Source organism: Notothenia coriiceps, unplaced genomic scaffold (genome assembly GCF_000735185.1).
Source record: "Notothenia coriiceps isolate Sejong01 unplaced genomic scaffold, NC01 NC01_scaffold00024668, whole genome shotgun sequence".
Lineage (NCBI taxonomy): Eukaryota > Metazoa > Chordata > Actinopteri > Perciformes > Nototheniidae > Notothenia > Notothenia coriiceps.
This window is the reverse complement of record NW_011357369.1, coordinates 2,385,179-2,413,040: the sequence shown is the minus strand read 5'-3', so window position 1 is coordinate 2,413,040 and position 27,862 is coordinate 2,385,179. Positions and strand designations below refer to the sequence as shown.

At 41.0% G+C, this 27,862-nt stretch overlaps 3 protein-coding genes across 3 annotated transcripts in view; 2 read left to right on the top strand and 1 right to left on the bottom strand.

Annotated features, from left to right (window-relative positions):
• The window catches only part of LOC104955587 (transcriptional enhancer factor TEF-3), a 43,386-nt gene extending 22,752 nt beyond the window's left edge, over window positions 1–20,634 (top strand). The window contains exons 9-11 of the mRNA XM_010782944.1: window positions 15,963–16,103; window positions 17,130–17,282; window positions 19,046–20,634. Of these exons, the coding sequence (XP_010781246.1) occupies window positions 15,963–16,103; window positions 17,130–17,282; window positions 19,046–19,159 (408 nt within the window). The 3' untranslated portion in view covers window positions 19,160–20,634. The remainder of the gene's footprint in view (window positions 1–15,962; window positions 16,104–17,129; window positions 17,283–19,045) is intronic.
• The window catches only part of matk (megakaryocyte-associated tyrosine kinase), a 634,871-nt gene that overhangs the window by 460,043 nt on the left and 146,966 nt on the right, over window positions 1–27,862 (bottom strand). The window lies entirely within an intron of this gene.
• The window catches only part of tnfaip3 (tumor necrosis factor, alpha-induced protein 3), a 50,442-nt gene continuing 27,654 nt past the window's right edge, over window positions 5,075–27,862 (top strand). The window contains exons 1-5 of the mRNA XM_010782945.1: window positions 5,075–5,351; window positions 6,806–7,222; window positions 11,108–11,298; window positions 11,593–11,734; window positions 12,113–12,283. Of these exons, the coding sequence (XP_010781247.1) occupies window positions 6,916–7,222; window positions 11,108–11,298; window positions 11,593–11,734; window positions 12,113–12,283 (811 nt within the window). The 5' untranslated portion in view covers window positions 5,075–5,351; window positions 6,806–6,915. The remainder of the gene's footprint in view (window positions 5,352–6,805; window positions 7,223–11,107; window positions 11,299–11,592; window positions 11,735–12,112; window positions 12,284–27,862) is intronic.

Here is a 27,862-nt window from a genome sequence, read left to right as displayed (position 1 = left end):
GTTGCAGAGGTGGAAGACATTTATTTCATAAGAGGAACAAATCCTAAAATATTTCATTACCAGTAATGCGCTTGTGTTTAAAATCCAACTTGAAGTGCAGATATAATATCATGAAATTGAACTTGTATAGTGAGAGTTTTCTGCAACATAGCTTCTCCCTGCGAGTGATATATTATTAAAATTAATAATCTAGGAGCCTACATTTGATTATGAAAATGTTTTTCATTTCAAAAGTGTGACTCCCAGACATTAGAGATGCCATTTACTTTACACTAAAATGTCAATTTCTAGTGTATAGTGCGCTGGAGGCTTTAAAGGTAGGGTAGGTAAGAATGGAGAAACCAGCTCGAGTGCGCTAGAATTTGAAAGTACACAACCAAAAAAATCTGCCTCTTCCTTCAGACTTCCTTACAGAGCCCCTCCTCCAACACACACGAACGCGCACATGACCAATGAGGGCACGAGATAAGTTTGTGCACAGATGGAAGGCTGACAGGCAGGTATAGGCCATCCAATCATTTTAGCCGGGCCGGCTAAAATGATTGGTCGTGCTTTTTACAGCACCACGGCTTCCACAGATGACATTTTTGTATGTGTTTATTGTCAAAGCATAATATGTTCATTGCTATCGGGATGTTAAGAGCAGTCCATGGAATATAACAAAAAGTGTTTCTGAAGTGAATTACCTACGCTTTAAGTTCCAACGGCTTTAAAATTCACATTAACCCATGATTTGCTTCTAAACTAATCGTGATGCCCCAAGATCATTTGGTATTTACACTACTGAAGGTAAGCACTGAGAAATCTTTCCTCTTCAGGAGACATTCATAATTCTATCCAAAGTTATCCAGATTTGACAAAAAATCAAAAACATATTTTTGTGTGGCGGGGAATTATTAGTGTATAGTTGTTGCTTTTAATTTAAAATGTAATTGATGCACTCTTATTGTAAACATATGAGAAAACTAAATCAGTTAATCCAGGTGTGTACATCACTGCTTGCTCTCCCTCTGTCTGTGTTTCTGTATCAACACCACTAGAGGTCAGGATTGATCAGTAAATAAGCTTCTTTGGTTTTGCATCTCCCACCTGTTCAACTCACATGGCTTTCTTTTCCATGTTAACTTGAATTCTTAGATGTGCCTGTCAAAAAGTGGCCCTTAAAAATAGATATAAGACAAGGAAACAGTGTGGAGTCAATGTCAGCCTTAACCCCAACACTTCTCAAGTGATCTTCAGTGGGGGTGGGTTTCGATCCGCCTCCGAGGTGCTTTCCAGTGAGCCGAAGAGCCATAAGAAGATGAGATGTTCTCCTCAGGGTTCTCCCCGCTGTCCTGCCACCTCATACCAGGACGGGGCCCCGAAGCTTCTGGGGCCCTAAAGGGAACGATCTGGGTTCAGAAGTCACTCTGAGGGACGGCCCACACTGTCAAAACACAAGAGACGTATGACTCTGGAGGACATACACAGGTACGCATTAAAGCATAGATTAATGTAAAGTACCTGGATTACTTGACATTTCGTTGGCTGACATGTTTGCGATTATCACGAAGCCCCAATTCCAGTTGTATACTGTACATTTTTTACAATGATAAAGAGCATTGAGCTGTGTTTGTGACAACATAGGATACTTTTTATTAAATTAAATACATGCACTGAAAAAAATGAAATGTAGAATTTAATTAAATGTATCATGTCAGCTAATTTAACATAATTGTATAGTAGTTGAGTTAGTCGGTTGAAAGCAATAATATTAAGTTAATCCCTAATGATTTTTCTATTTAAACTTAATGGGATTGCTTTCAACTAACCTAATGCAGTTATGTGAACTCTGTTGACATAATACATTTAATTAATTTGTAATATTTTTTGTTTACTGTAGACCAGACGAATTTACCAATAGGTTAGATATATTATTTGTTAATTTGGGCTTGATTGTATTCACAGTGGACAGAAATAGAAGAGATTTGGGAGGATAGAAACAGATGTTTAAAAATGCTCCAACGCTGCATTCAAACCAAGATGCATACGAGACATTTGAGTCACCTGATTGCACCACATTTTTAAATGATTTTTAAGATATCCAGTAACACTCAGGAACAAAAGTTTATGTCACATGTCTTTTTTTAGGCGTTGCGAAGGTTAAGATCAGTCAAAGTCTCAGTGACTCACACTCCTCTCTGAGCGAGTTTCTGAACATCTTGCTGGTAACCTCTGCCTCCTTTACCTAAGAAGGAATGAGTCAAAAAGCATCAACATAACGGAGGAGTGGAATCTGTGTGTGTTCCCTCTTATGAAGGGTTTTATTAGCCAGTCAAAAAAGGGAAGCTCCTTCATTGTAGATGTTATTAAATAAAATAAAAAATTATGAATTATGTGCAATGTGTACCTTATGTGTCATACCAATATATATTTTTATGAATACATTATTGTTGACGATTTATTCATGAGAAACTCGCATTGTAGTGCTTTTTTCAATTATGGAGCTAATTTACGCTTGATGACATATTTCTGATATTTTATTTTTTAACAGTGAAATATTTTAAAGGTATTTAAGGTCAACATGTGTTTTCTATTTGAAATATTAACTTGTAAAGGAACTATTATAAAATAAAATTAGTGAAGTATAAAGTAATATTTCAGACGTGGAGTGGAAAAAAAGTAATTGAGGCTTAAATTGTACAGAAGTAAAGCACACCACTGCCCACTAATCTGGATGATTCAAACAATAATAATCAGCATCTGTGCTATGACTTCATATCTGATGTAACAAACCAATCTTAGTGGCTTGTCCTATAACGTGTGAAAGCAAAACATGTGTTCACAAATCTAAGATAGTTTCCAAGAAAGCAAATACTTAATTTGTCGAGGGAAAATATATAATTGATAATAATATATATTCTTAAGAGATGATTTGAAACTCAGAAAGACCATCCAGTGTAGGGTAAGGTCGTACGATATTTAAACAGCGAGGATTGCTCATATTAAAGTACCTGGTGATTTGGAACAAAGAAGTGGGCCAATCATCTACTCTGGGGTTTTCCATGTGCTGATAATTGTGCAGTTTTTGTTTTATAGCTTCCACATTCAGCATGTATTGATTATTCCAACCTGTGACTCAGCAAACATGTGACCCAGTGAGGAAGTTTTGAGAGTTCAATCATTGCCATTATTAAAAATAATCTCAGGGCAGAGTCAGATAATTATTAAGTGTTTAAATATGTTTTTTTTTTTATTCTGAGTCATGATCACTTGTGTAATCAGGGCATTGTAATTGTTGAGTTTGTACATACAGTATGGGCTCAATGTCCACAGGTGAGTCAGTGCTGTCAGGTGATTTTTAGTTTCTGTTCCCTGGACGGTTTTGTGGGGTAAGAGGAAGGAAAATAGAAAGCAGGAGTTAATCACTGCAGGCAGTAGTAGGTGGGAAACAACAGGTAAATCAGACTAAATGTTATTAAATCTGGATTTTTCTCCACAGTGAAAATGCAATCTGTTCAATTCAAGAATGTTCCAAGTGAATTCCCCAAGTTAAAAGGGGGAGGGAGGCATGTTGTAGTTACAGTGATTAATCTGGAAATTTGATTTCTGATAAATCTACTGATTAGATTTTATTCTTCTTTTTTTTAAATAATGCTGTGATGCTACAAAATTACTGTGGTCTATCCGACAGTTACATTTTGAACACCGGAACAATAAGGTGAATAAATCAATAATCTATTCGTAAATCAAGATTAAATGTATGATAATGAACATTTCAAGTCACTCATGAAGCAAAATATATATATATTTAAAACCCCACTGGTTTCAGATTCTCAAATTGGAAATGTTGACTCTTGCTGAATATATTTTTTTCAGTGTGGGACGAACATGGACTACAAGAATATAACACACACCCTCATTCTTGCAAATCCAAGCACATAAATGCAAATAGCCTATCTCTCTATACCATCTAAATGCATCATGCCTCTCTCTGTCTCATTTATCATGCTAACATGTGTAGCACCAGCATGCCAAATGAGCGAGCTTTTCTGTTGCAGCCTTTGGTAAACCGCAGTGAAACAGTTGGTGAACTTTGAAACACACCGATGGTTGATAATAATACCTGCTAACCACCAGACAGAGCTGCTTGATTTGAGACAGCCACTGACAGACTGGATGTTGGAATACAGATGCTCTTTTGATATTCTAAGTATTGAGATTATCTGTTGATGTCTGGTACAAAACTAGATTTGTACAAATATAAATGAAGACTTGTGCATATTTAAGTTCATATGCTGCCCCTAGCTTTGAAACATGTGCATTACGTGTGTTCTTTAAAAATCGATTTAAGCAAGATTGAAAACAACCTCCATTTAATTTCTTATTGCCGATTATATGTTTTAAGGGCTACTCTTTTTCAATAGAATGCCCTTTCAACTTCTGAGACATTATTTGGCATGGATGGTTGTTTGAAGCTTGACTCATGAGACACAGTTGTATCTAATGTAAAAATTAAAGAAAAGTTCACTTTGCCTGTCTGGTTATTGTTTTCCCACTGAAAATGCCTGGTGTGTATTTATGTCAAATGAGTACTTCAATGTGCATGACAAAACAAAAACATAATTCAATGATTACCTACTTAACTATTAAAAGGAAGAGGAACAGAAAAGTTGATCTAACGCCCATTCATGCAAAAAAGCCCACATCTGCTTCTGAAGTGTCCTATAGCAAGACATCAAGATCTATTTTTAACATCATTTCCAAACAGTGAAAACAGTACTACATCATCATTGCAATGCCTGCAGTCTACTCATAAAAAGACACATAGATACACCCCTGCAGGCATTCAATCAGCTATACTAAGCCCTCTGATCACCCAATGATGTTATCTTTCGTTTTCCTGACTCATTTGCAGAGGCTGGTCTCCTTGCAGGCCAATGTCTGTCTCCTCCTCACTGACCCTCCTTTGTGCACAGTGGGAGGGAAATGCTTTTCAGTATTGAGTCAGACAGAGCCCCCTCAAGCGGCAGCGAGGTGTAACTTCAGTGAATGTGTGCGAGTGTGTGTGTGTGTGAGAGAGAGAGAGAGAGAGAGAGAGAGAGAGAGAGAGAGAGAGAATGGGTGGACGGAAAGTCCCCGTGTGGAAATCCCCTTGACTTGGGCTTTTTCCTTTAAAAAAAAAGCTATCATTAGCGGACGTGTGTACTCTTTTGAAAGGCTTCATGAGCTGCTCCTTAATAGCCAAGATACCGACTAGAAGAGAAGGTTGAATGGCGCCGAGGACCGCTGCGGTGAGGCTGAGTGAAGTGGCTCAGAGAGAGGACTAGCATCCGGGAGGGCTTTGTTATTACCCCCGACATATTACCCAGGTAAGACACCCGTCCTCCCTGCTTGTGCAACCACATTTACTACCAACGAGGGTTACGACTTAGTGGCTACATCACGTTGGGGCCTTGAGTTATGTATGGTCGTGTTTCTGGGGGACATGGAGGAAAAAGCCTGCTCACGACAGTGCTTTGACAGCCATTGTTTACAAAGACGTCACCCTCCAGAGCATTTTAAACAGCCAACATGTAGCGTTGTTGGTTCCCCACTGTGTTAATACCCGCCCGGTGAGACTCGTTTCAGGGTTACATTGTTTCAGGGGTAGTTGTCATTGGAATTACGTAAGCCTAACGTCCGCAAAGTCTCCTGTTATTGTGTTATTGTGTAGCCAGGCTTTCTTAACCCGCAGCGTCCAGCTCTGTTTGAGCTTTCCAGCGGTGCCAACACACCACACAGGGATTAAGGCTCATGCAAAACGCTCACTGACAACCTGTGTGTTGTCTGGTCCCTTCATGTGACTGACTAGCCTTTTACTTTAGCATGGCCTAGTCTGTTGTTGCACCTGCTGCTGCTGCTGTTTTGGGTAGTTAAGACACTGAGGCACTAGAGAAGCCCTCAGGGTTTAACTTAAACAGCAGCTACTTTTCTTCTAAAATGTTCATATATGAGGAAGTAAAAAAGTCAGCAACACAACTCAGAGGCCTATTTGCTGACCATCACTTTCTACTTCCTGTGAACTAAGAATGTGCTGAGATGCTGTTCATTTTGGGTGAAAAAACCTCAACAGAGACATAAGAAACTCATTTACAATACTTCTACTGTCAGGTTGTACTTTAATACAATTTATGAACAAACCAAAATACAGCATGAAGTTCTGAAACTAAGCATCACGTTTTTGGATACACTTGACTTTATGTATCCTTCAGACTGACTTTATTCAAAAACGAAGCAGTTTCTTGCATTAAACAGTGAGGTATTAAAAGTTTTAAATACTTTGTTTGATTGATCGGAAACTTTGGCATCATAAATGGCACATTCATATATTAAACATTTTCTAACAATTTCTTGATGCAGGCTGGCAGTTGTGTCCTCTAGAGAAAGGTGTTGCGAGGGAGGAGGCCTCGGGGCAGTCAGTCAGTGTGACCTTCTTCACAGCCTGTGACGCCCTGGGTGGCCTTCTGTTAAAGTCTGGAAAACACCAGTTTATTGTTTGAAGGCTTTGAACTCAGTGGGACTCTGGGCCGCACTGTTTGGGAAATACTCAAAAAGGGAGAACAAGGACAATTAAAAGAACAAACAATCCATTTGGCCCACTAGAATTCAACAGTAAGACGATCCTGTGGTGGTTTCCCGAACAAACTGCAAATTAGGTTGTGCCTTAAGTTGCAATTAATAAGGAAGGGGAATCTCCTCTAGAAAAATCCCACCAGTCCTACATGGTGCTACATTTTCTACTGTGTAAATCACCATCCTCTCCTCTTCTCTTCTCTCATTCCAGTTTCCACGTTGTTCGGTCAGCGGTGGTTGGTGCCTCCTCCTCCTCCTCTCCTTTCCTCCTCCTCGTTCCTCTTCCTCCCTTCCATCCATCCACTTGGCCACTCATCCGCCATGTCGCAGGGTCAGAACTACCTCCCCAAATTCCTGTTTGTCTCCAACTTGCTGAAGGCGGTGAAGATCCGTCAGCAAGTGCCCAACGACGTGGTGAAGCCGGATGGCAAAAACGGCCTGATGCACCACCTGCTGGGCATGCACCGTTACACGCTGGAGATGATCGCCATGAACCACTTCCCGCAGGCCTTCATGGAGGTGGTGCAGGCCGCCATCTTGGACCGGGCCATGCAGGTCTCTCTGGAGCAGGAGAAGAAGCTCAACTGGTGTCGGGAGGTGAAAAAGATGGTGCCTTTACGTACCAACGGTAAGAAACAGCGTCCAGTAAACCAGGTTTCTATAATGGGAGCTTTTTTATGAGGTTTTTTTTAATCACAAGTTGGTAGTTAAACTTTGTGGATTAGTTGTTGTGAATTTCTGGACTTTTTATGAGAGCAGACTGTGGGAGCGTGATGTTCTTGCGACATTCAATACAAAGTACATCAACAGGAACAATTAGATAAATAGTCACAGTGCTGATGCCAAACTTTTGTCCCTTTTTGTCTCGAGGCAAGGCAAGTTTATTTATATAGCACCTTTTTAAAACAAGGCAATTCAAAGTGCTTCACAAAAAGGAACAACATTAAGAAATAGTGCAGCGGAAACACATTTAAAAACAGTCATTAAAAAGCAAAGAGAATAACATAAACATAAAACAAGCCAATACAGAATAACACAGGTATAAAATACATGGTTACAGTGCAGTGTGAGATATGAATAGTTCAATTAAAAGCAGCACAAAAAGAAAAGTCTTCAGCCTGGATTTAAAAACAATAAGAGTTGCAGCGGACCTGCATATTTCTGGATGTTTGTTCCAGATATTTGGAGCATAATAACTGAACGCTGCTTCTCCATGTTTAGTTCTGACTTTAAAAATCATTGCTGAGGTCGCAGGATGTGTTTTGCTTTTGTTTCATTTTCGATAACAGAGGCGTATTTGACTTGTAAATTCTGGGACGTCATTACTCACAAGCAGGGTTACTGTAAATGACAACAATGGAGGTACACAGGTTTCACACACACTCATTTAGCAGCCCCCTTGGTTTTTACTGTGCTTTCTGAATTCAGCCCATCGCGAAGTCATGTTTTCTATTACGTGGATGTCGTAACACGGGAACATCCCAGGGCCGGTAAACACTCAGACCCGGCCTGAGTACTTCTGAAGTCTGTGCTGGGAAATTCTCTGTCGTCACTCGTAGGACTGTTATTTACTGTCGATGATGTTTCAGACCCCACTATTTCCACAGTTTTTCATGTATAACCTTACGAGTATGTCCACTCTTTTTCTGTGTAGTTGTGTTTGTAAGGTGTATACATGCCAGTGGGCTTTTAAAACATTTTGAACACTTTGATCAAGTTGTCCTTCTGCCTGACTGATCTAGGTTGGTGTTGCTGTCTTTCTGACTGTCAGTCGTGTCACAGCTTACCTGGCCTTGTTAAATCAAATCCATGTCACCATTTCTATATCTAAATGTAGTTACCTTTAACACATCTGGTGTTTACATTAGATTCTATTTTTATTTTCTGAAGGGAAACAACAGCTATTGCATTCACAACAGAAGGAGGAAGTGGAAATCCAGCTGGGTTACAAGTTGGTCTTTAGTGTTTCCAAAGGAAATGGGGTGCAAATATCACCTAGCATTGAGAAATTCATCTTTTATCTTAGCTCAGATATTCCTACAGTTACTGGATGGATGAGGAACCTTCTGGACTCTCTGGTTTCATGCTTGTTTTTTGTGAGGGTCCCTGTTGATTATGAAGTTATTTATGACTAAAAGAGTTACTGTAAAGCAACACATGGTTCCTCTTCAGAAAGACCCCTGACTTTTTACTTCTGCTGCCGGTAACCTGGACGGAAATTCCTGGCTTGTGAGATGATGTCATAAAGATGAGACCGAATAAGAGTCAGAGCGTCTAACTCTGAAGGACCAAGACGTGACTTTGAGCAGAGGACGGGTGCACACACACACACACACACACACACACACACACACACACACACACACACACACACACACACACACACACACACACACGACTGACTGCTGCTGAGTCACTGAAGCTCAGATGCGAGACAGAGAGCAGAGAAAACTCAGTCAGAGCAGGTCATATTAATCAAGCTTCTCCACGTCATACCACATGTAGTCTGGGAGATACATTTCCCCCGTTAGCCAACAATCTTTTCCCAAAACATCATCTACGCACATTTACAAAAGATTCAAACTAGATTCAATCTTCCAAATTCATTCCACGGATTGAGAATATAACTGACCGTCATCAAAGCCAAACAGCCTCATAACACGCACATTTCCTGGCCGTAAAAAAGAACATGGTCATATCCGTTTTCCTGTTTTATAACTCTTTCGCGCAGTGAAGAAATTGAAATTCATTGCATCGTAAATGTCTAGGAAGCATCTGTCAGGGTTTTTCCCAAACAGCATCCCATGTCTGTCATGTGTCTGCAACAGACAGGATTTGTTCAGCTACAATATACTGACTACATAACGTAATAGAGGACACACACACTTCCACTGTGCTCTGCCTTATAAGTACAGATTCTTCTTTATGTAATATGTAGCAAAAGTAGTCCTGCTCCAGAACCCGTTCAGTTGGATCAGTCTCACTAAACAAAAGAGTGAGATAGTTGATGACGTGTGACACAGTGGCACAGCATTGCTAACCCGTGGTTAGTGTCACCTGTGTGGCAAACAGATGAGGATTAACTCTGTTCCTGCAATGGTGTGTTTTCAGGAAGTGACCCACCTTGTCACAGAGGAAGGGTCTATATTTAGACTGATGGGAACATCTTTCATCTTTCAGCTCAATTCAGGGTCAAACGTCTGTGTGTTTTGTGCACGTTAAGGCCTTAGTGTGCATACACCTAAGTGACTTTTTATTTTGAGGATGGTGCTGTTTCCTCACCAGAGAGCTGTGCATTTCCTTTTTCTGTTCAAGAGTAATGCTAGAACACAGAAATGCAACAACATAGAGAAATAGAGGCGGGTGTTCTTTTCTCAGTATAGTAGATACAGTGCAGGGGGATGTTCCTTGGTCGCAATGGAAACAACTTTATCTTGCACAACAGTCATCTCGCACCACAGATAACAATATTTTGAGAAATGTAAACACAGTATTCGTGACACAGGTTTAGTAAAAACGTTGCATTGTGATGGATTGAGAGATAACCTGTTCATAAGTCCGATTTCTTATGGTGTGTGTGTGCTTCAGGTGTGCATGAAATACTGCCAGGTAAACATTACTGACCAGATCATAAAGATAGACAGAATACACGTTAAGGTTCATTTGTATGCGTTTGTGCATGTGAGAGACATGTTATCTAGGCGCTCATTAATCACAGCCTTCATCAGGTGTTGATGGCAGTAGTTGAAAAGATAGCATTCCTCCCTGTCCAAGCCACTCCCCTGTGGAAAGTCCAGGACCAGCTGAGTAGCATTGATGAGTCGGGATCATAGGAGGGGAACACACACACACCCAGGCAGAAGTTAGCGCAGGGAAATTCCTGTGTTTAGTGTGGCAACAGGGTTTTTCAGAGCTACACAACACAGGCTCTCCTGTTTCACAATGTGAAAAAGACCCAGCGCTGCCATAGGGGACTAAATACAATTCCAGGGTTTTTAGTAGCTCAGACAGACAGACAGACAGACACACACAGACAGACACACAGACAGACAGACACACAGACAGACAGACAAATGTTGAATCTTTCCTGACGGTTAGCAGAATACAGAGCAAGCCGTTTTCTTTTAGGTGAACCGAGAAGACAAATATTTGGAGATTTTCAGACATGCATTTTAGGTCAATTATGGCCCATTTGTCTCTGTTCAGCGTTGTCTGCAGTGTGTGCATACTTTAAGACATGTGAGCTTCATATAATAGTCTAGGCATCAGATAGTGCGACAACTGACCCGACGGCCTGGAAATCCCCAGACTTTTGTTACGCCTGTGTGTGCGTGTGTGTGTGTGTGTGTGTGTGTGTGTGTGTGTGCGCACACTGTAATTGTCTGTTGATAATACTCTGTACACGCCACATTTGCACGTACGAGTGCCCTGCAAAACGCTTGAGTACAAAATCCTCCGCCCTCACAGTCTAATAAAGTATGTTTCTCCTGCTTTCCTCTGTGTGTGCGAACAGGAGACGGGAACTGTTTGCTTCACGCGACCTCTCAGTACATGCTCGGCGTTCAGGACACAGACCTGGTGCTTCGGAAAGCCCTCCATGGTGTTTTGAAAGAAACAGACACTGGCGTCTTTAGAGCACGGTTCCAGGCAGAGCTGCTCCAGTCCCAGGAGTTCACCCAGACCGGACTCCGATACACCACCATGGTATGGAGATTAGCTGGCTAAAAGTAGTTTCCTCTACTTTGCATTAAGATCATTGCTATACCTAATTTGGTTGTGAGACTAGAACATTTGCACTCCTTATCTCTGTCTTTGCCTCCTTGCATGCCACCTGCAATATATATACTGTATATCTAGACGGAACATGCATAATATGTTATCTGTTTGTGAAGTTGTTGTATCAGGAATATGAGCATGCATCTCCTTATTTTCCTACACATGAATGAGTTTGTGTGCAGAAGTTTAATATCCTGTCTCTTTGTGTGTTTGCTGTCACAGAACTGGGAGGACGAATGGGAGAAGATTGTGAAGATGGCGTCTCCGATTTCCAGTAGCAATGGCCTCCAGTTTGACTCTCTGGAGGACATTCACATCTTTGTCCTCTCCAACATCCTCCGCAGAACCATCATCGTCATCGCAGGTACTCACTTTGTTACATCACCTTAAAGTATCTTTATTGCAACCTGTCAGCCAGGAAATGTTTTTTTTTCAAACGGGTCTTTCAGTAAAAGTTTCCCCATGCCTCTACATTTTGATGACAGTTGATTTCACTGTATCCCCTCTCATCTATTTTGCTTTGTATTGTCTTTGTTAATATTGCCATGCATTTTAATACAAACTTTAAGAATAAGCACTGTTAATAATTGACAAGGTTTACTGACATAATTCATCAAAATCACTGAGAAACATGCAACAATGTGAATGTATAAAATGCGCACAAAAATCAGAGTTAACTTTCTTTGGCTGATTCTCTTTTGAAATAAGTACTATCTCTAAAATCACTGTTTTCTTTTTACAGACCAGGTGGTTAGAAGTATGAAATCTGGTTCCTCCATCTCTCCTCTGAATGTGGGGGGGATTTACCTTCCGCTACACTGGCCCCCCGCAGAGTGCTACAAATACCCAATAGTGCTCGGCTACGACTCCCAGCACTTTGCCCCCCTCATCACCATCAAAGACAGCGGTCCAGGTATGAAACACCGATAAACTAATACATATTTAAAGTATGTATTAATTTAATTTTGTTTAATAAATATGACTTTGTAACATGTTAAAGTATTTAAACCCCATTCATTCAGTAAAAATACAATTATACAAAAAAAGGAAATATATATAATTTAATATAGGCCTAGTAAAAGTATCCAACGTCTCAGTTAGGTCGAGTTAAATAGTATTTGCATCAAAACAAAGATAACTAAATAAAAGTAATGAATATGCAGGGTGTCCCATTTTAAAATTAAATCTTATAACTGGATAGATTATAATTAGTGATGCATTAATGTGATAATTTCTTTAATGTTGCAGCTGCAAGGTTAGGGTATTTTGAATGAATGTATATACTGCCAGGACCTTCATATATTATAAAATATATCNCCCAAAACACACACAGACAAACACCCCCCCACCTCCCCAGCTCACCATTACACACCAAGAGCGTTGACTTTAAAGCATGATGATAAACTCAATCTAGTATGAAGGCTAAGGAAAACAGACTGATAGAGGATAGTGTGTGATATCGTTGAAATGTTCAAACTAAACATTTGAAATGGGTATAAAAAAAAGACCAGTGCAATAGAACAAACTTGACACGTTCATTGTATTCACCTTAGCTGATCTGGCCACCTTGCATTACCTCAGGACCTTTAGTATTTATTTCATGCACAACGTCAACACCATCCTCTTCTTTACCTCAAAGCCCCTCTCGCTGCAAAAACATCAGCTCTTTAAATGAAAGTTTCTTTGAATGGCATTTTATGATACAAAACTTTTTTTATTTTGCAGACATGTCAGTTAAAGCAGAGGTCAGGGTAACGCGTGATAAAAGGTAGAAAGGGAAAAAGCGGTCTTACAAAGTCAGGAGAGGTTTTCCTCGGTTAGGCATCATGTCCATCAGTTCTCTGTCTACCATTACCTCTCCTATACTGGGGGACTTGCAGGGCTGTTTCAGTAGCAACCTATTCATTAGCCGCAGAGCTGTTGTGCATACCAGGTAACCCAAACACATCCAGCCCAAGGGATGCTGGCAACAGAAACTCACTGTGAACAATGGCAGTCCTACTCTGGTGATCAGATCAGTGTGCACCTGCCACAACAGGCTCCAAATCTGACTCACAATATTAGGGAGCTGTCTCCTCTTTTCCCATGGGGGATAACTTAAGAATTAAAGTCAGCCACTATGTTTTGCATGCCTGAAATAAATTGCACTCTCAAACAGGAACCAGCGTTTCTCTGCAGCTGTCAGAGTGTTGGCAAGAATCTGGATTTATGATATGTGTCATGATATTTAGGGAAACTGTCATAGTATAAAGAACACACAATCATATTCATACAATATAAGGAAAATATTTATTTGTATGCAATCAGGACAGAGGGATCTGCATTTGCTTGTATTACAGCCTCTGCAACAACCAACCTCATGGCACTACTTTGTGTGCAATGTGCTCAAAGGACATGTGCCTATAACAGTCAAAGGTTGTGATTACAAACTGAAGTTTTAGAGATTCATTCCATTTCACAACACATTGTGCGATACTTAATATGCATGGATATTTTCATACATCTCTATTCAGAGTGATGTGGATTTAAATGCAGTGGAATTCTCTGGAGATGCTGATGAGGCCCGACATGATTGCTATCATACTCTGATCCACTTTGTCAAAAATGTGTATCATTGAGGCCCCTGGTGATTTCCAAAGCAGATATATTAGCTTACATATCTTTAACTGCTTTAGCTCGCAGTGCCAAAGACCGTGAATGTCAAGTTCAAAGTGCCGCCGGCGCCTTGCAATCTCATGCCACCAGATGGCTTTGTATGTATGACATGACCCGTCTTGCATGTTTGACTGTCACATTATTTATTGTAGAGAGATAAAAGACATTGGTGAGTGACACCATTTTGGAAGTAGACTTCTCCAGTCCTTGGAAAGAGCAGCTGGTCCAGCCATGGCATTTGATTCAGGGGTGAGGGGAAGGAGGGGATGTGAAGCCCGCCGTATATCAAAAAAGTTAAGCAAGACTGTAATAAACAGCTAGAGATGGAAATAGGGACACAGACGGTGTGAACAAGAGATGGGGATTGCAGGAGGAACAGCAGGTCCTATGTAAGCAACAAGTCATTCATAAAAATAAAATATCTCTCTTGATTCACGTCAAAGCCCCGTTGACAGTTATGACACATGTAACTCCCCGCTAGAGGAAAACAAGCTCATAACACTGCTCCCTCTCAGTCTGTTCATCTTATCGTACCCCAAGGGGGTCCTCCAATTCTCAAGACATGACAATACACAGAAATGCTTAAAAAAAAAAAAAACAGCTGGGCATTTCAACGGCCTTCCTGGAAATATAAACTGGCAAAAAGCTCCAGGCCATGAGAATAAGCTAAATGAAATCCTCAACACATCTGAAAACACCATAACTTTATTTACACCATCGTTAAAGATGAGAAGAGCCTATTTGGTGTGGCCGCAGTGGGACGACCACATGGCAGGTCATGACTTGGGGGTGTTCTGAGGTGCAGGTTGGCATGGTGACGGTGACAGGCGGCTGGCCTACCTCCAAAGCTATGGCGATCTAGATTGAATTTCCAGCAAACCCCTCTGTCGTCGCTGGCTGCACGGCCCCGCTCCCCACCGCCCGCCTCACCCTCTCAGCGCCCGTGGCCCTGTCCTAACGGATTGTCTCACGCCTTTGAAGTGCCGAGGGAATCCGATTTGAGCTGGCTCTGCTAAATTGTTACACAGCTAGCCTGCCCACCATGATCTAATCAGCCAATTGCACGCTGCTGATTGTAATTGGATGAATTCCCTCGCAGGCTGTTAGGGAAGCAGGGAATGGCGGTTCGGGGAGGGTCACTAGGCCCCAGGGATGAAGACAAATAGAGGAATTACATGAGCAAGGGATGAAGATGAACAGGGTGATGAAGAGATGAGAGGAGGCTGAGCGGTGTCTCAATGGCCCATTAGAAAACAGAGCCCGACAGGGGAAAAGGTAAAACAGCCCAGCTGTCAGACGGAGGAGACGACACCTCAGTCTGATCCGAAATCAGATTATACTCGCCTCAACTCAAACTTCAACTAGTTGGAGATCAGAGATGGGTGAATCTGTATCCACATGAGGACTGCACTGCCTTTTCAATTGAACATTTCTTATTTGGACACAGGAAATGTAGTATTAAAAATATTTGGCATTGTATTTGTTTAAGTTGTGGCAAGACGCTTCACAACATAATAAATGTATCGTGTTTAAGAATACAAACACACACACACGCACACGCACACACACGCACACGCACACGCACACGCACACACACACACACACACAAGAACACACATGCACACAGATACACATCTTGGGAATCTTGAGTCTGGATTTGACGGTGTTATACTGGGTCAACAAGACTCTGGCCAGTGAATGCCTCTTGGCTTTACAGAGAATCATTCTCAAGCTTTGTTGAGCTGTAACACTCCGGTTGATACGCGTCTTAGTCACACTGGCAACCATGTTCTTTTTAATCCATATCTGCGAGCAGAAAAGTAGACCCTGATATTTTGATAAAGATTATGGATGCAGTGCTGTATGTCCTTGAGGTTTGAGAATGAATATTGGTTATTAGTTGACACTGACAAGTTGTGTTCTTTTCTTCCCTGTAGGCAGACCTTAGTATAAACCTGCAAGACGACAGCAGCTTCTTCTATGGTGTTTCCAGTCAGTACGAAAGCTCTGAGAACATGATTATCACCTCATCCACCAAAGTCTGCTCCTTTGGCAAGCAGGTGGTGGAGAAAGTCGAGGTAAGAAAAGGATCTTGCAGCCTTTGAGGAATATAAACTATTCAAACTGAAATATACGTTGCATTTATTTTCAAATGTAACTAATTTGAACTTGCTTATATTATAACCTACTACAGTTTCCTAAAACTGCTGATGGAAAAAATGTAGTTCAATGGATTGGCCTTGTCAGAGGTCTGCACTTAAGTTTATTTGAAATTACATTTGAGTCTTTGGTCTCTGTTAAATCCAATTTTCAGCAGGATCAAGCTATTATAAATCCAGAAATTAACACCATCTTTTATTGAACTGTGCTTTTTTAGACTGTTATTGTTAATCGAAGATGTCCATTCTCATTATAATGAGTCTTTTGCCTATAAATGATGCTCACATTTTCTTTTTTTTTATTATTCGGATTTTGTTTGCTTCAGGTTTAGCAGAGAATGTTATGTTTTGGCATAGTAAAGATCACTGATTGCTCAATTGCTCAGTGATATTTCCACATTAAGAGGTCATGGCCATGTCAAAAACCACTATTATGACCCAGAGGAGTGAATACCTGCTACTGGTGGAGATGGATTCCAGTCAATTACCACTGATTTGTGGTCAGGAAACTGACATGATTAACAAATCTCCCCAGCATGACTAACTGTTATGCTTCCCGTTAAATGGACACATAGTGGCCCTCCCCCACTTGCTGCTGAGGGACCTGATAATACAAAGACATACACATCCCTAGGTGGAGCCATCTGCCTCAGTAGACCACAGAATGATATTTAATGGCCTCATCATTTGATTACTGTTGTCACAAGAAATATGTTTATTGTCATATGTGGCATGCCAGCTGCTGCATTAGGTATATTATATTACACATATTACAGCTTATCTCACAGACGTTCACATTCAATGTATCCAATTGAGTTTCGGTGGAAAATGTATCCCAACATATCATCAACATCCTATCCTTTAATGTGTTTTAAATTATTTTAAAACATGTTATATGTTCTCATATATTGGACTGTATGCTTTCATTGTATCTTTTTTCCCTAGACGGAGTATGCACGTTTTGAGAATGGGCGCTACGTGTTTCGAATCCACCGTTCCCCGTTATGTGAATACATGATCAACTTCATCCACAAGCTTAAACACCTGCCGGAGAAATACATGATGAACAGCGTACTGGAGAACTTCACTATCCTGCAGGTATGTACTGTATGTGTGTGTAGAGGATTTACTTATTTCTGGTATAATATAAAATAGCATTTTCTTAATTATTTTAGTTTTTCTTCCGTGCTGAGATAAAACTTCTTAAACTAGAAGATCAACATTCTATCGCCTCTAAGTCTTGTTAAGAAAGCAGATGAAAGTATTTATCGTAATGTAACTATTGCTTAAGAAAGCTTAATATAATACACCAGTAACGTCAACCTTTCAACAACATCCATTGTTAGCAGACTGCATTGCCGACTGAGAAAATGTAGCTTTGGAGTTTGTGTAAAGAGGCATAAACGGCTTCTCTTCACGTAAAAGGAATTTATGTCTGTGTCTGCAACACATTCATGCATTGAGACACTCAGTGTCCTTCTTCATTCATGTTGGTCAATTCATAAAGCACACAGGGTCGCATGTGTTCAATACCTGTACTTACTTTCAATTTCAAAGTGTTTTCGCAGGCTCCCACAAAGGGCTTGACATTGGAAAATAGTTTCTCTCTAAATATGGTCGTGATATTCTTCTATGGGTTACCTTGACGGACCTTTAGCAACTGGTATCCCTTTCTCCCTTTGAACAGCATAGTTTCTTGCAGAGTTGAAACATATTTTCTATTCGACTGTATGCCAAACTTTTCTGAACGCGCTGGTGTGCTCCTCAGAGAGCAGTCTCAAGGAGAGAAGTGAATGGACTGGACTGTATCACCATAGTAACAAAGTGGTCCTCAACACCAGGATTCAAAGACATTGGTGTCCCGTCCATTGGCGGCTGCATTCCTACTGACCAAGATACAAAGGCCATATTGAGCCCACGCTGATGACTACATGGCAGCATGTCATCAAGTTACTCAATGGGCTGATTTAGCTCATATTAACCACGAACAGCTCCTAAACAGAAGCTGCACACACAGGCTCAGACACGTAAAGACAACACATGGTGCACTCACAGACTCCACATTGCAAGTCTGAGCACAATGGATCGATCATGTGTTGTGTTCTATGCAACACATGCTGAATTGATTAAGTTGTGTTCTTGTTTCTTTGCCACTCTTTTCCCTGCCTTTTGCAGATAACAACGATTGACTTGCATGAGAATAACATAACATTTTGACCAGAGGGATAATTTATTATTTATCATTAGATAGTGTTATATTATGTAGTGTTTCAGTAGATTTAGAACATTCCTTACAAAATGACCAGTACTTGGTTCTTCTTTTATTTATTTTTCAATGCAATGTGATAAAGCCCAGCATGGTCATACACATACTATAGGTGAATCATTTGTAATAGTATGATGATGGTGTTGTTACCAAAACATAAAAACAGTGAAGGATGATGCTGTATCAGGTCATTACATTTGAACTGCTATCAAAGTATCTGCATTTTAGAAGCAAGCAAACTTAACCCTATGCTGCTTGAATGTTTAGATTCCTAGTTTTGATTCTGTACATTCAAAGCCTTGTTTTTATCTAAGGGAACAATGTATGGATTGTGTATGCTTGCAATCCTTTTGAACCTGTGACGACCCCTCCCCCTCCCCCCTTCTGCCTGGCTGTGCTCCCTGCCTTGCTGTCCTCTGGCAGGTACTGGGAGTGTCGTCACAAACCTTTACCTATATAGGAACACACTTAATACAGAATATAAGAATGTGTTACATTTAACTGTACTAGTAAAAAGAGCGCTAACCAAGGTTGGATAAATATGTGTCCCCACAGTTTGACTGAGCAGGATCTTCTGTGTGTTCTTTGTCCACAGGTGGTGACTAACAGGGACACACTGGAAACCCTCCTGTGCATAGCCTACGTGTTCGAGGTGTCCACCAGTGAGCACGGCGCACAGCATCATATTTACAGGCTTGTCAAAGACTGACAGTCACCCAGTTGGGACTTACCGTCTCTAGACCCATTGTAGCATCTCAGTGAGCAGCAACACTAAATACATATTGGATACTTCCTCCGTAAGCTTAAAGCTGAAACCATACAACTCGGTCAGAAGCCTAGAAGAACACTGGCTTTGTCAGCATGCCCGGGAACTATATTACTGTTGAGGAAGAGATGGATTTAGGATTGTGGAAGCTGAAACGACCTTAATGTGAAAAGTGACAAGAAATAAAGAAGAGGACCATGATACACTGTGGTCTCTAAACCAAAGGAGGCAACAAGACCTGCATGAGAAAGTTTCCATTGGTGGTGTTTTTCATCTCATTTTACTAGTGCTTGTTTTTGATTTAGATTATTTGACATACATGCATGTGCAGGGGATGTTTGCTACAGAGGAGTTTTGCTGCCTCAGTGTGCCACCTAGTGGCCTAAATATAAATTACAATGGGGGAAAAGAATACGAGTAGACTGAGAGAATCCCTCCTTTGCACATCCATAAAATATCACTGTTTTTTGTGCCAATCGTTTGTGTTATGAATAATTATGTACAGTGCCACATCCATCTCCTCTAGTCAGATTTATGAAAAATGAGGCTAAAATGATTTTAAAAAGAGCTATTCTATTCACGTTGTTTGATGTTTAATGTTAAATGTTTGTAGTATTGTCTTACTGTTTTTGATTGAAAATGATCTGACTACAAAAGGCACATAACACTGCTAACTTGAACCAGATTCAGATCTGTAACCTGATTACAGAGGTCGACTGTAACTTGCCCTGAAATGTCGGATGAATATACAAGTGTTTCTTACGAAGTGCCTATGTTGCTGAGTTATTTCGCATTCTGTTTCGTTGACTTGATATAAGGGAAAATAAGCTGTACATTATGTTCAGGGTTTTGTCTTCAACTTAGATGATTTCATATTTATACACGTGCAGATACTAAATCTGCTTTGTTTTAGAATACGGTGTTGAGGGTCACCTTTTTCCCATAATGCCTGTCCAAAACCTATTCTCTTTAAATTGATGTAAAATATTTGAGAATCTGAAGCAAGAAAAACATTGTAGTTTATCAAGCAAATGTGTAAATGATACTATTACCAAAATGGTGGATAATTAAGTATCTCAATGTGTATCTCCATCATCAACTACGCATTTCAGCACTATTAATCTGTGTTAGTATTTAATGATTTCTCTTTTGTGAAGTGTATTAGTCAGTTAAGTTTCAAAGATAGACGTCCATCGAGCGATGCACATTTGTAGATTTTGTTGCGTTAGTGAAAAAGTACATTGATATTTGGAATGGAAGAGACCACTGCCCCCTGGTGGTGTTGAGGAGTCATTGCTAACTCGATGGAAAGGGAAACGTACTTTTCCTCTTAAATAGTTAACCAATAACATGGAATCTGCAATGGGATTCAGCTAAGTATGATCATTTAATGCAATAGTCTCCTGTCTCATTAGGAGTATATACAAATTGAAGCCTATAACCTGAGCTCGGAATATGTGCTTTCAACTCCCAGGTGTAAAGTGAGAATGTGTCCCTGCAATGGAGAGACACGCTCACAAAAGGTAAGGTAAACGGTCCAATGGGTGAAGAAATTAAAATGCCATAGATCGCAAGGTTTATTCTGATAATCCCAATTGAAATAATTCAGGTAGGTTGCTCTAATTATGGCAATCCCCTCTCAAATCTCTGAGAAAAAACAAGGTCTGTTTTCATCGAGGTCAGAGAGATGCTTACAGCGCCATAAGCAATATGTCCAACCCTCTCACAGAAGGTCAAAAGTCTGGCGATATGAGAGATTTTTGTAAGACTCAAAAGAGAGTTCGACAAAATAAGAGAAACCATTACCTGCATTCCAAATTGACAATACTGCAACCCATTGCTTTGAAAACGCATCAGAAATTAGATAAATGAGCTCTACAGAGATTGGAGGTTCATTTTTTTTTTACCTAGAAACAGCCTAGTATTTTTGTCACTTGATGTTTTCAAGGTCAGAAATATACTTCCCATGTAATTGGTTAAAGATACAATGGACAAGAGGTCCTTAAAATGTATTTTTTCAAAAAATATTTTCAAGACAACTAGTCATCTGTAAATGATCACCTGGTTATATTTATTAAATACATGTTTGATATATATTTGCTAAAATATTCGACTATTATTTAATGTGTTCCTGTTAGTGTCCAACCATATTATACCATGACATGTAGGCTAAGCGTTTAAAGCTTGGCAGATTTGTTTTATTTGCCACACTAAAGTTTTGATTGCGTTCAAAATAAAATATATAATGTTGTAGAAGGTGCCTTTTCTGTAAAAAATGAAGTCTTCTATTGCGCGACTCGGCCTCTATCTATACCGTGGTTCCTCCTGGACACCTGGGTCCCCCCCACCTCCTTCACCAGGTGCGTAGCAGTGACACACCTGCAGAGGGACTGGCTCAGGTAGATCCAGACCTCTGGTTCCACTTCATGCCTGTCATCTCCCAGCAATCAGCTCCACAGATATGTCGTTGCTGCGTCCAGATTGTAATTTAACATGGTCTGATTTACATTACGCGCAATGAATGTCACATGGGGTTTGCTGACGGTTTTGAGTCTGGCGTGCCACACCGAGTCGAGGTGCTCGCCGACCTCTTATTATAAGAACTGTTGGATCCGACGTTTTCCCGGGATTTTCATCAACATCGAGGAGTCTCAGCGGAGAGGTGCGCAGCTTCTCAAGTCCTACCAGGAGGAGACCGCGCTGAAATGCAGCCGCACCTGTTGCCTCACGAGAAACTGTGAGTAATGCTTCATAAACCACACACATTTTTAAATATTGTGACTTTTTGTTCTTTTGTAGGCTACTATGCCCGCTCCACCGATCATATAAGCTAATTGTATTGCCTTTCCTCTGACAGTTTCCTGCAATCTGGCAATATTTCACTATGATACAACTCAAGAAAACGTGAACTGCTTCCACCTGCACTGTCCAACGCTGGAGAGCTGCATCCTCAGCCACAGAGGCAACGTTGTTCTGTACAATATCACTAAGGGTAAGTCAAGTAAAAGGTGAATACTGAAAATTCCTGTAATTTAGTCATCTTCTATTGTGGTTTGATATATTTTTCAGAATATGTCTCCCTAGTATATAGACTACAGCCAGAGCCTATCACCTACTCTAGAAAAGTTTTCACCGCAAGACATACAAATGCTGCAATACATTGGCTAGAGCTAGACCTAATAATTATGGAAAATAAGTAAATTTTCTGCAACTTCATACTCTTACACTTCTGTATTTTAGATGTTAGTATTGTACATAACTCTTCATTACATTCAGAGAACAACACTTTAGATTATTGTGATCATCTCATGAAATAATTGTTAGCTCTGTAATTACCCTATAGTTAGAATTATTACTGCCTTTATGAGCAACCATAAAATGCTCCTGACATACTAAAGCATGAAATTGTAATCCAATATGAAATTAAGTAAAGGATATGGAACCACATCTTCCACCACAGACTTAGAATGACTTCTTGTTCTGATTAAAATAATAATATTAAAATAAATGTTTATTTAAGAAAAGTAGCCTAGCTGATTTTTTTATGTTAAAAATGTTACTCACATTTTAAAAAGCCAGTATGTTTAGTATGACATCACAAATGTAAAATACAACAAAGATAAGAGACCCAAATCTGTGTCTTGTTCCCTAGGTGCGGATCCTGACCTGTTGGTGTTTGGGAAATATTTCACCTCTAATGTCCGTGTGTTACCGCACCACTACAGTCGAGGCAACGCCTCAGAGCTGCTTCCACCTGACAAACGGCAGTTCATCCATCCACCTCCGCCCGCTGTACAGCCTCTGACTCCAGCACCCACAGATGCTCCCCCCACCACAGTAAGCAGAGCGCCCCATCACCACCTCCCCACCAGCACCCCCACGCAGCAGAGCACCAGTGAGCCTTCTACAGCTCCCACAACTACCGCTGCCCTGTCCTCCACTCCACAGACTCCTCTAGGTTCAGAGAACAATGCACAAACAACAATCCCCACCACCTCCACCTCTCCTCTTGCACCCGGCTTCACTACGCCTCTTTCACCCATCACAACAACCCCACTCATCCCTTACAATCCCAAGACCACTCCTGCCTTTTCTACCACACATGCACAGCCCTCCACACCCCCCACCACCTTCTCTCAGATGGCCACCAGCCCCCCAACTTCCACGTCTCTTATGGGCAGTTTAGAGAGCAGCAAGCAATCCTCCAACGACACGAAGAGCAGCGCGGTGAGGAACCACACTGCGGGCGGTGAGGAAGACCATGGTGTCAGCGGAGAGGACACCTTCGGGGGTTTGGGGTCTGGGTGGCATGTAGCGGCTCACACCCTGCTGGTTGCAGTGGCCGTCTTCATCACGGTGCTGCTGAGCTGCTGCTGCTCCATCCTGCTGGTGGTGAGCTGGAGGGGTCAGAGGAAGAGGATGGGACGGTACCGGACGTCGTGGAGAGGGAAGAGTGGCTCCATGCGTCTGATAAAGTACGTGCTGGTCAGAGAAAGCAGCGCCAAGACAACACAAAGATTCAACTGACATTTCTACTTTGTTATGGCAATGTATTTAATGAAGGAATCCAGGATGAAGAGACATTTGACAATTGTACATTTGCACCGCTATTTTTCTAAAATTGTGCTGAGTTAACAGCTTTTACTTCATTTGAAAACAGATAGGGATAACACTGTAGTTACTGTCCACTGATACAGTGAGGTTACAATTCCATATATGAGCTAAACAGGCAGAGATGTTTAGTGTGTCTGATGAGATGACCAAATAAAGTTGCTATGATTTTGGACTCACTTGGGACACGATGACATTTGACAGAAGAAACTGAGCCAATGCATTTGACCGCAGGAATTTGCCTCAAGAAAGACGATATGAAAACCATTGGGCTGTCCTACATTCTGATGTACTTCAATGAGTTTAAAAGGATGTTGATGCCACACCGCAGGAACTTTGTCAAGTTGTGTAAGTGGGACTTAAGGGGGGCTTCCAAGAAAAAAGGACAGCTACAATTCAATTCAGATTGTAAACAATGTGCAATGATGAGACTACTTTTTGCCTGCTGGGCTTCAGTGTTTAACCCTCCTTCAGTTCAGCACATATCCTCAGTGCGTTGGGTTGCTTCCGAACCTAGAAGTACCGAACCAGGGACCAAAACGCCTAAAGAAGGGCGAGGTACCTTCCAACAACCTGCTGCTGAAAGCATCCTTTCACTGGGGTGCCACTCGTCGACCTGACAGTGAGGAGAGCTGGATGTTGGGATTGGATCCGACTGAATGGGGCTTTCATTACAGAAACGCTTTAATCATCAAGCATACAAACTTCAAAGGCAGAACACTTAACAACCGCTTACATTAGGCTTTTATTTTTTGTAATAAAGACGACCTGATTCGACAGTATTTTGGAAAATGAATACATTAGTTGAGACCATTGATGATGTCCTTATATTGGAGCAGTAAATACCTACAGTAATCTCGTGTTTGTGTTACTTGAACATAGATGGAATCCAAAATGACACGTTTTTTGTGGTCCCTGCTGCTTATTTTCACCATGTTCATGTAAATACATTTGTACATAAAGCTGTATTACAGGTTGAGCACTTTCTTCACGGCCTCTTTGTACTGCAGAATGGTGCTCTCGCTCTCTCCTTCATTCCTCAGCCTCGTGACAGAGTTCTTGTACTCCTGCACCTCTTTTCTTCCCAGCAGCTGCTCTCGTACTTCCTCGTCCTCTCCTTCTCCGGCCACTTTCATGCGTACCAACATGCTTAAGATGTTCTTTTGGGACGGGCTTTCTTCCCAGCTGTAGTCCTCCATGTCCGCCACGGTCTTCTCAGCCTCCCAGGCCTCGGTTTTCTGATGAATGAGAAAAATAGGACACATTATATTCACTTCAATTTGAAATGTATGTGTGTGTGTTACAGCAATTTTGACACATTACATTTTGTGTGGCTGAGTCTAGTTTGGAACACAGTAAGGCCCCAGATGTTAAATATGAGGGTCCTTGGTCACTTCTTTGATGCTCCTCTCACAGAGATAGTATTTCTCTATACGTAGTGCCCCCTCCGCTGCCCGTCTAACTGTCATCACATTCCCTTGAGAACAACACGGCCCATTGTGCGGCAGCTTAAAGCCCCGCTGCTCTGCAGGTGTTTGAGGTTAATGACCATCATTACCGCTGTACATATCTGATCCACATAACATCCCGTCTGACTAAGTTCAGGCCTTAATGAGGGAGGAGAAGTAGCTTTTCGGGGATAGATCAGGAGCTTCCTTTGACAAAATGAAGGCCTACTAAACAGTAGCATTAGTCTTAGGCTATGGATTATTTTACTAATGAAGCATTCCATCAATTACTCCATCAAACCAGTGATATGATAATTACTTGATCAAAGAGCAAAAGTCAATAATAAGACAGTCTCGTAAATTAAAGTGGCTTCTATTGGTTGAATGGCAACTAAAAACGTACATTTACGCTCTTATTAGTTCATGAAAAAAAACAACCTTACTACATTTGATTTACAAAGAGAAAGCTTAGTACTGAGTTTAAGTTTTAAGTTGTGCGTTCCAACCTTCTTCCCGATGCTGTTTTGGCTTTCATACAATATGCTATATTAAATAATACAGAGTGTTATCAGCAGTGACACCATGTCTGAACTTGTATTCATTATCAAGTCGTTTGGTCAACAGACAGAACAACCGATTACTTGCCAAATAACATTTATATTTTCAGTTCGGGAAAACTTGTTGGGTATGGATTCAGAAACGCAGGTGGAGTGCCTCTAGAGTCTGACTCCTCTCCACACTGGAGCTGCTCGGAGCACTCAGCCCAGCGCTGGCCTGGATTAGCACAAAATAGAATTAGCAGGGCAGGTCCGTCTCCCTGAGTGGGAGATACAATCACCTCAGTGGCTGCTAACAATTGGCCTCTTTGTGGGCTAGCATTACAACCTGAACGCTACACTATGCTAACAGCTTCCACCAGCCTGCTGGACAAGCACTGTGCCTTCCATTGTGTGTCCAAAAGGGCAGCGCACGGTGTTCGGCTTCCTGGCTCGGACACCTTTCCCAACTGAGAGAATTTGTTTTTTCAAAATGTGACTAAGCCATAACGGGAATAGGTCCCGAAAGGCAAAGGTTGCACAATAAGAGAGTCATTTTCTTTTATGCATCTGGCTGTAAATTCATGATCGCTGTGCCTGAGCGGATGACCTGGCTGGCTTAATGTGAATTAAGAGTATCAGGGTCAACACCTGATAGGGGAGTTTGTTTTCCCTTAATCTGTGGAGAAATGTCAGCGGGACAATGCTGCTGTTTGCCGTCCCTCCTGCCCATTCAAGGCTGATTCCTCCCTAATGGGTCTCTCAGATTGCAGAGCAAGATGGACAACGGCTCCCTGGTAAAAAGCAACTTGGCCATGTCGCTTACCATATGTAAATGTCACCGGAGATACAGATAAAGGAATACAACAAATCTTTACAGGAAGGTAATCTTTGTAATATTATATTCTTACAAACTTTTTTTTAAAGGAACGTCTTATTCCCAAAATATATTGTAAATGCTATTTTTCTTAGTCCAGACCATTATGCCAGTTTAGTGACATTTCATTAACACTAAACTGTAAATTCAAGGCTTTACCATTGAATTCAATACAACTTTATTTATACATTTTACTGTACACATCGTTCATCCAAAAACATGACTAGATAGAAACAAAAAAACATTTTAATCACTATATAATATTTTGTGTATAATTAAGCTTTAACCATGTGCAGTTCATAGGCATACAAGTAGTCTCCCTGCTAACTATACCACTATAATCCAAATGCATTATTGTTTAGATGAGAGGAATTTACACGTTTAGTTAAAGTAATAACTTGGCTAATGACCAATATCACATAATATATCAAGTGCAGAGCTTGAGATGGATACCCTTTTTATGACATGCTTTTTTTCTAAATTTGACTCCTTAAGTAGAAAGGAAGTTGCTTGTATAATATCTGTTACTACTTGACCTCTTATTTACTTCTTTATCCGGATTATTGCAGCCTTATGTGTGCAAAAACTAAACCTTTAAAAAGGGCACACGCACTGAAAGGAGAGCAGGTTAACAGTTCAAGTGAGAGACGGATGTATCTGCACAATGTCTTCTTTAGTAAACACAGAAATGGGTAAGGGGACGGAGCAAAGTAGAGAAAAAAGAGAATATTTTCTGCTCACCCAAGACTCGTGGTAAAGGACAGTTAGCAGGTACATGGCATACTCATGATTCTGCTTCCTCAGTGGGCAGCTGGTGGGTGGAGGGAGAGAGGGAGGAAAAGACAAAAGGAAGTGAATTATTACATTTCTCAACAGCTTTATTTAGTATTATGAACCCTAAAGAAGGGGTGTTTACCGCTCAGCTGTGATGGTGAGGATATCGGTGTCCTTGCAGTATCTGTCTCGAACCAGATTGAGCATTTTCTTGCGGGCATGGTCATCCAGATTTAAACTGGACAGTTTTACCTGCGATGGCAACGAGATAAGTGGATTACTACTAGAGAAACAGTTACGGTACGTCCACACAGCAGCGTTAAAAAAAATCTTCCAACGCTTCTGCCCCTTCACTTTGAATGGGGTGACGTCACTTTGCCTCACTTTTCGCCGAACTGCA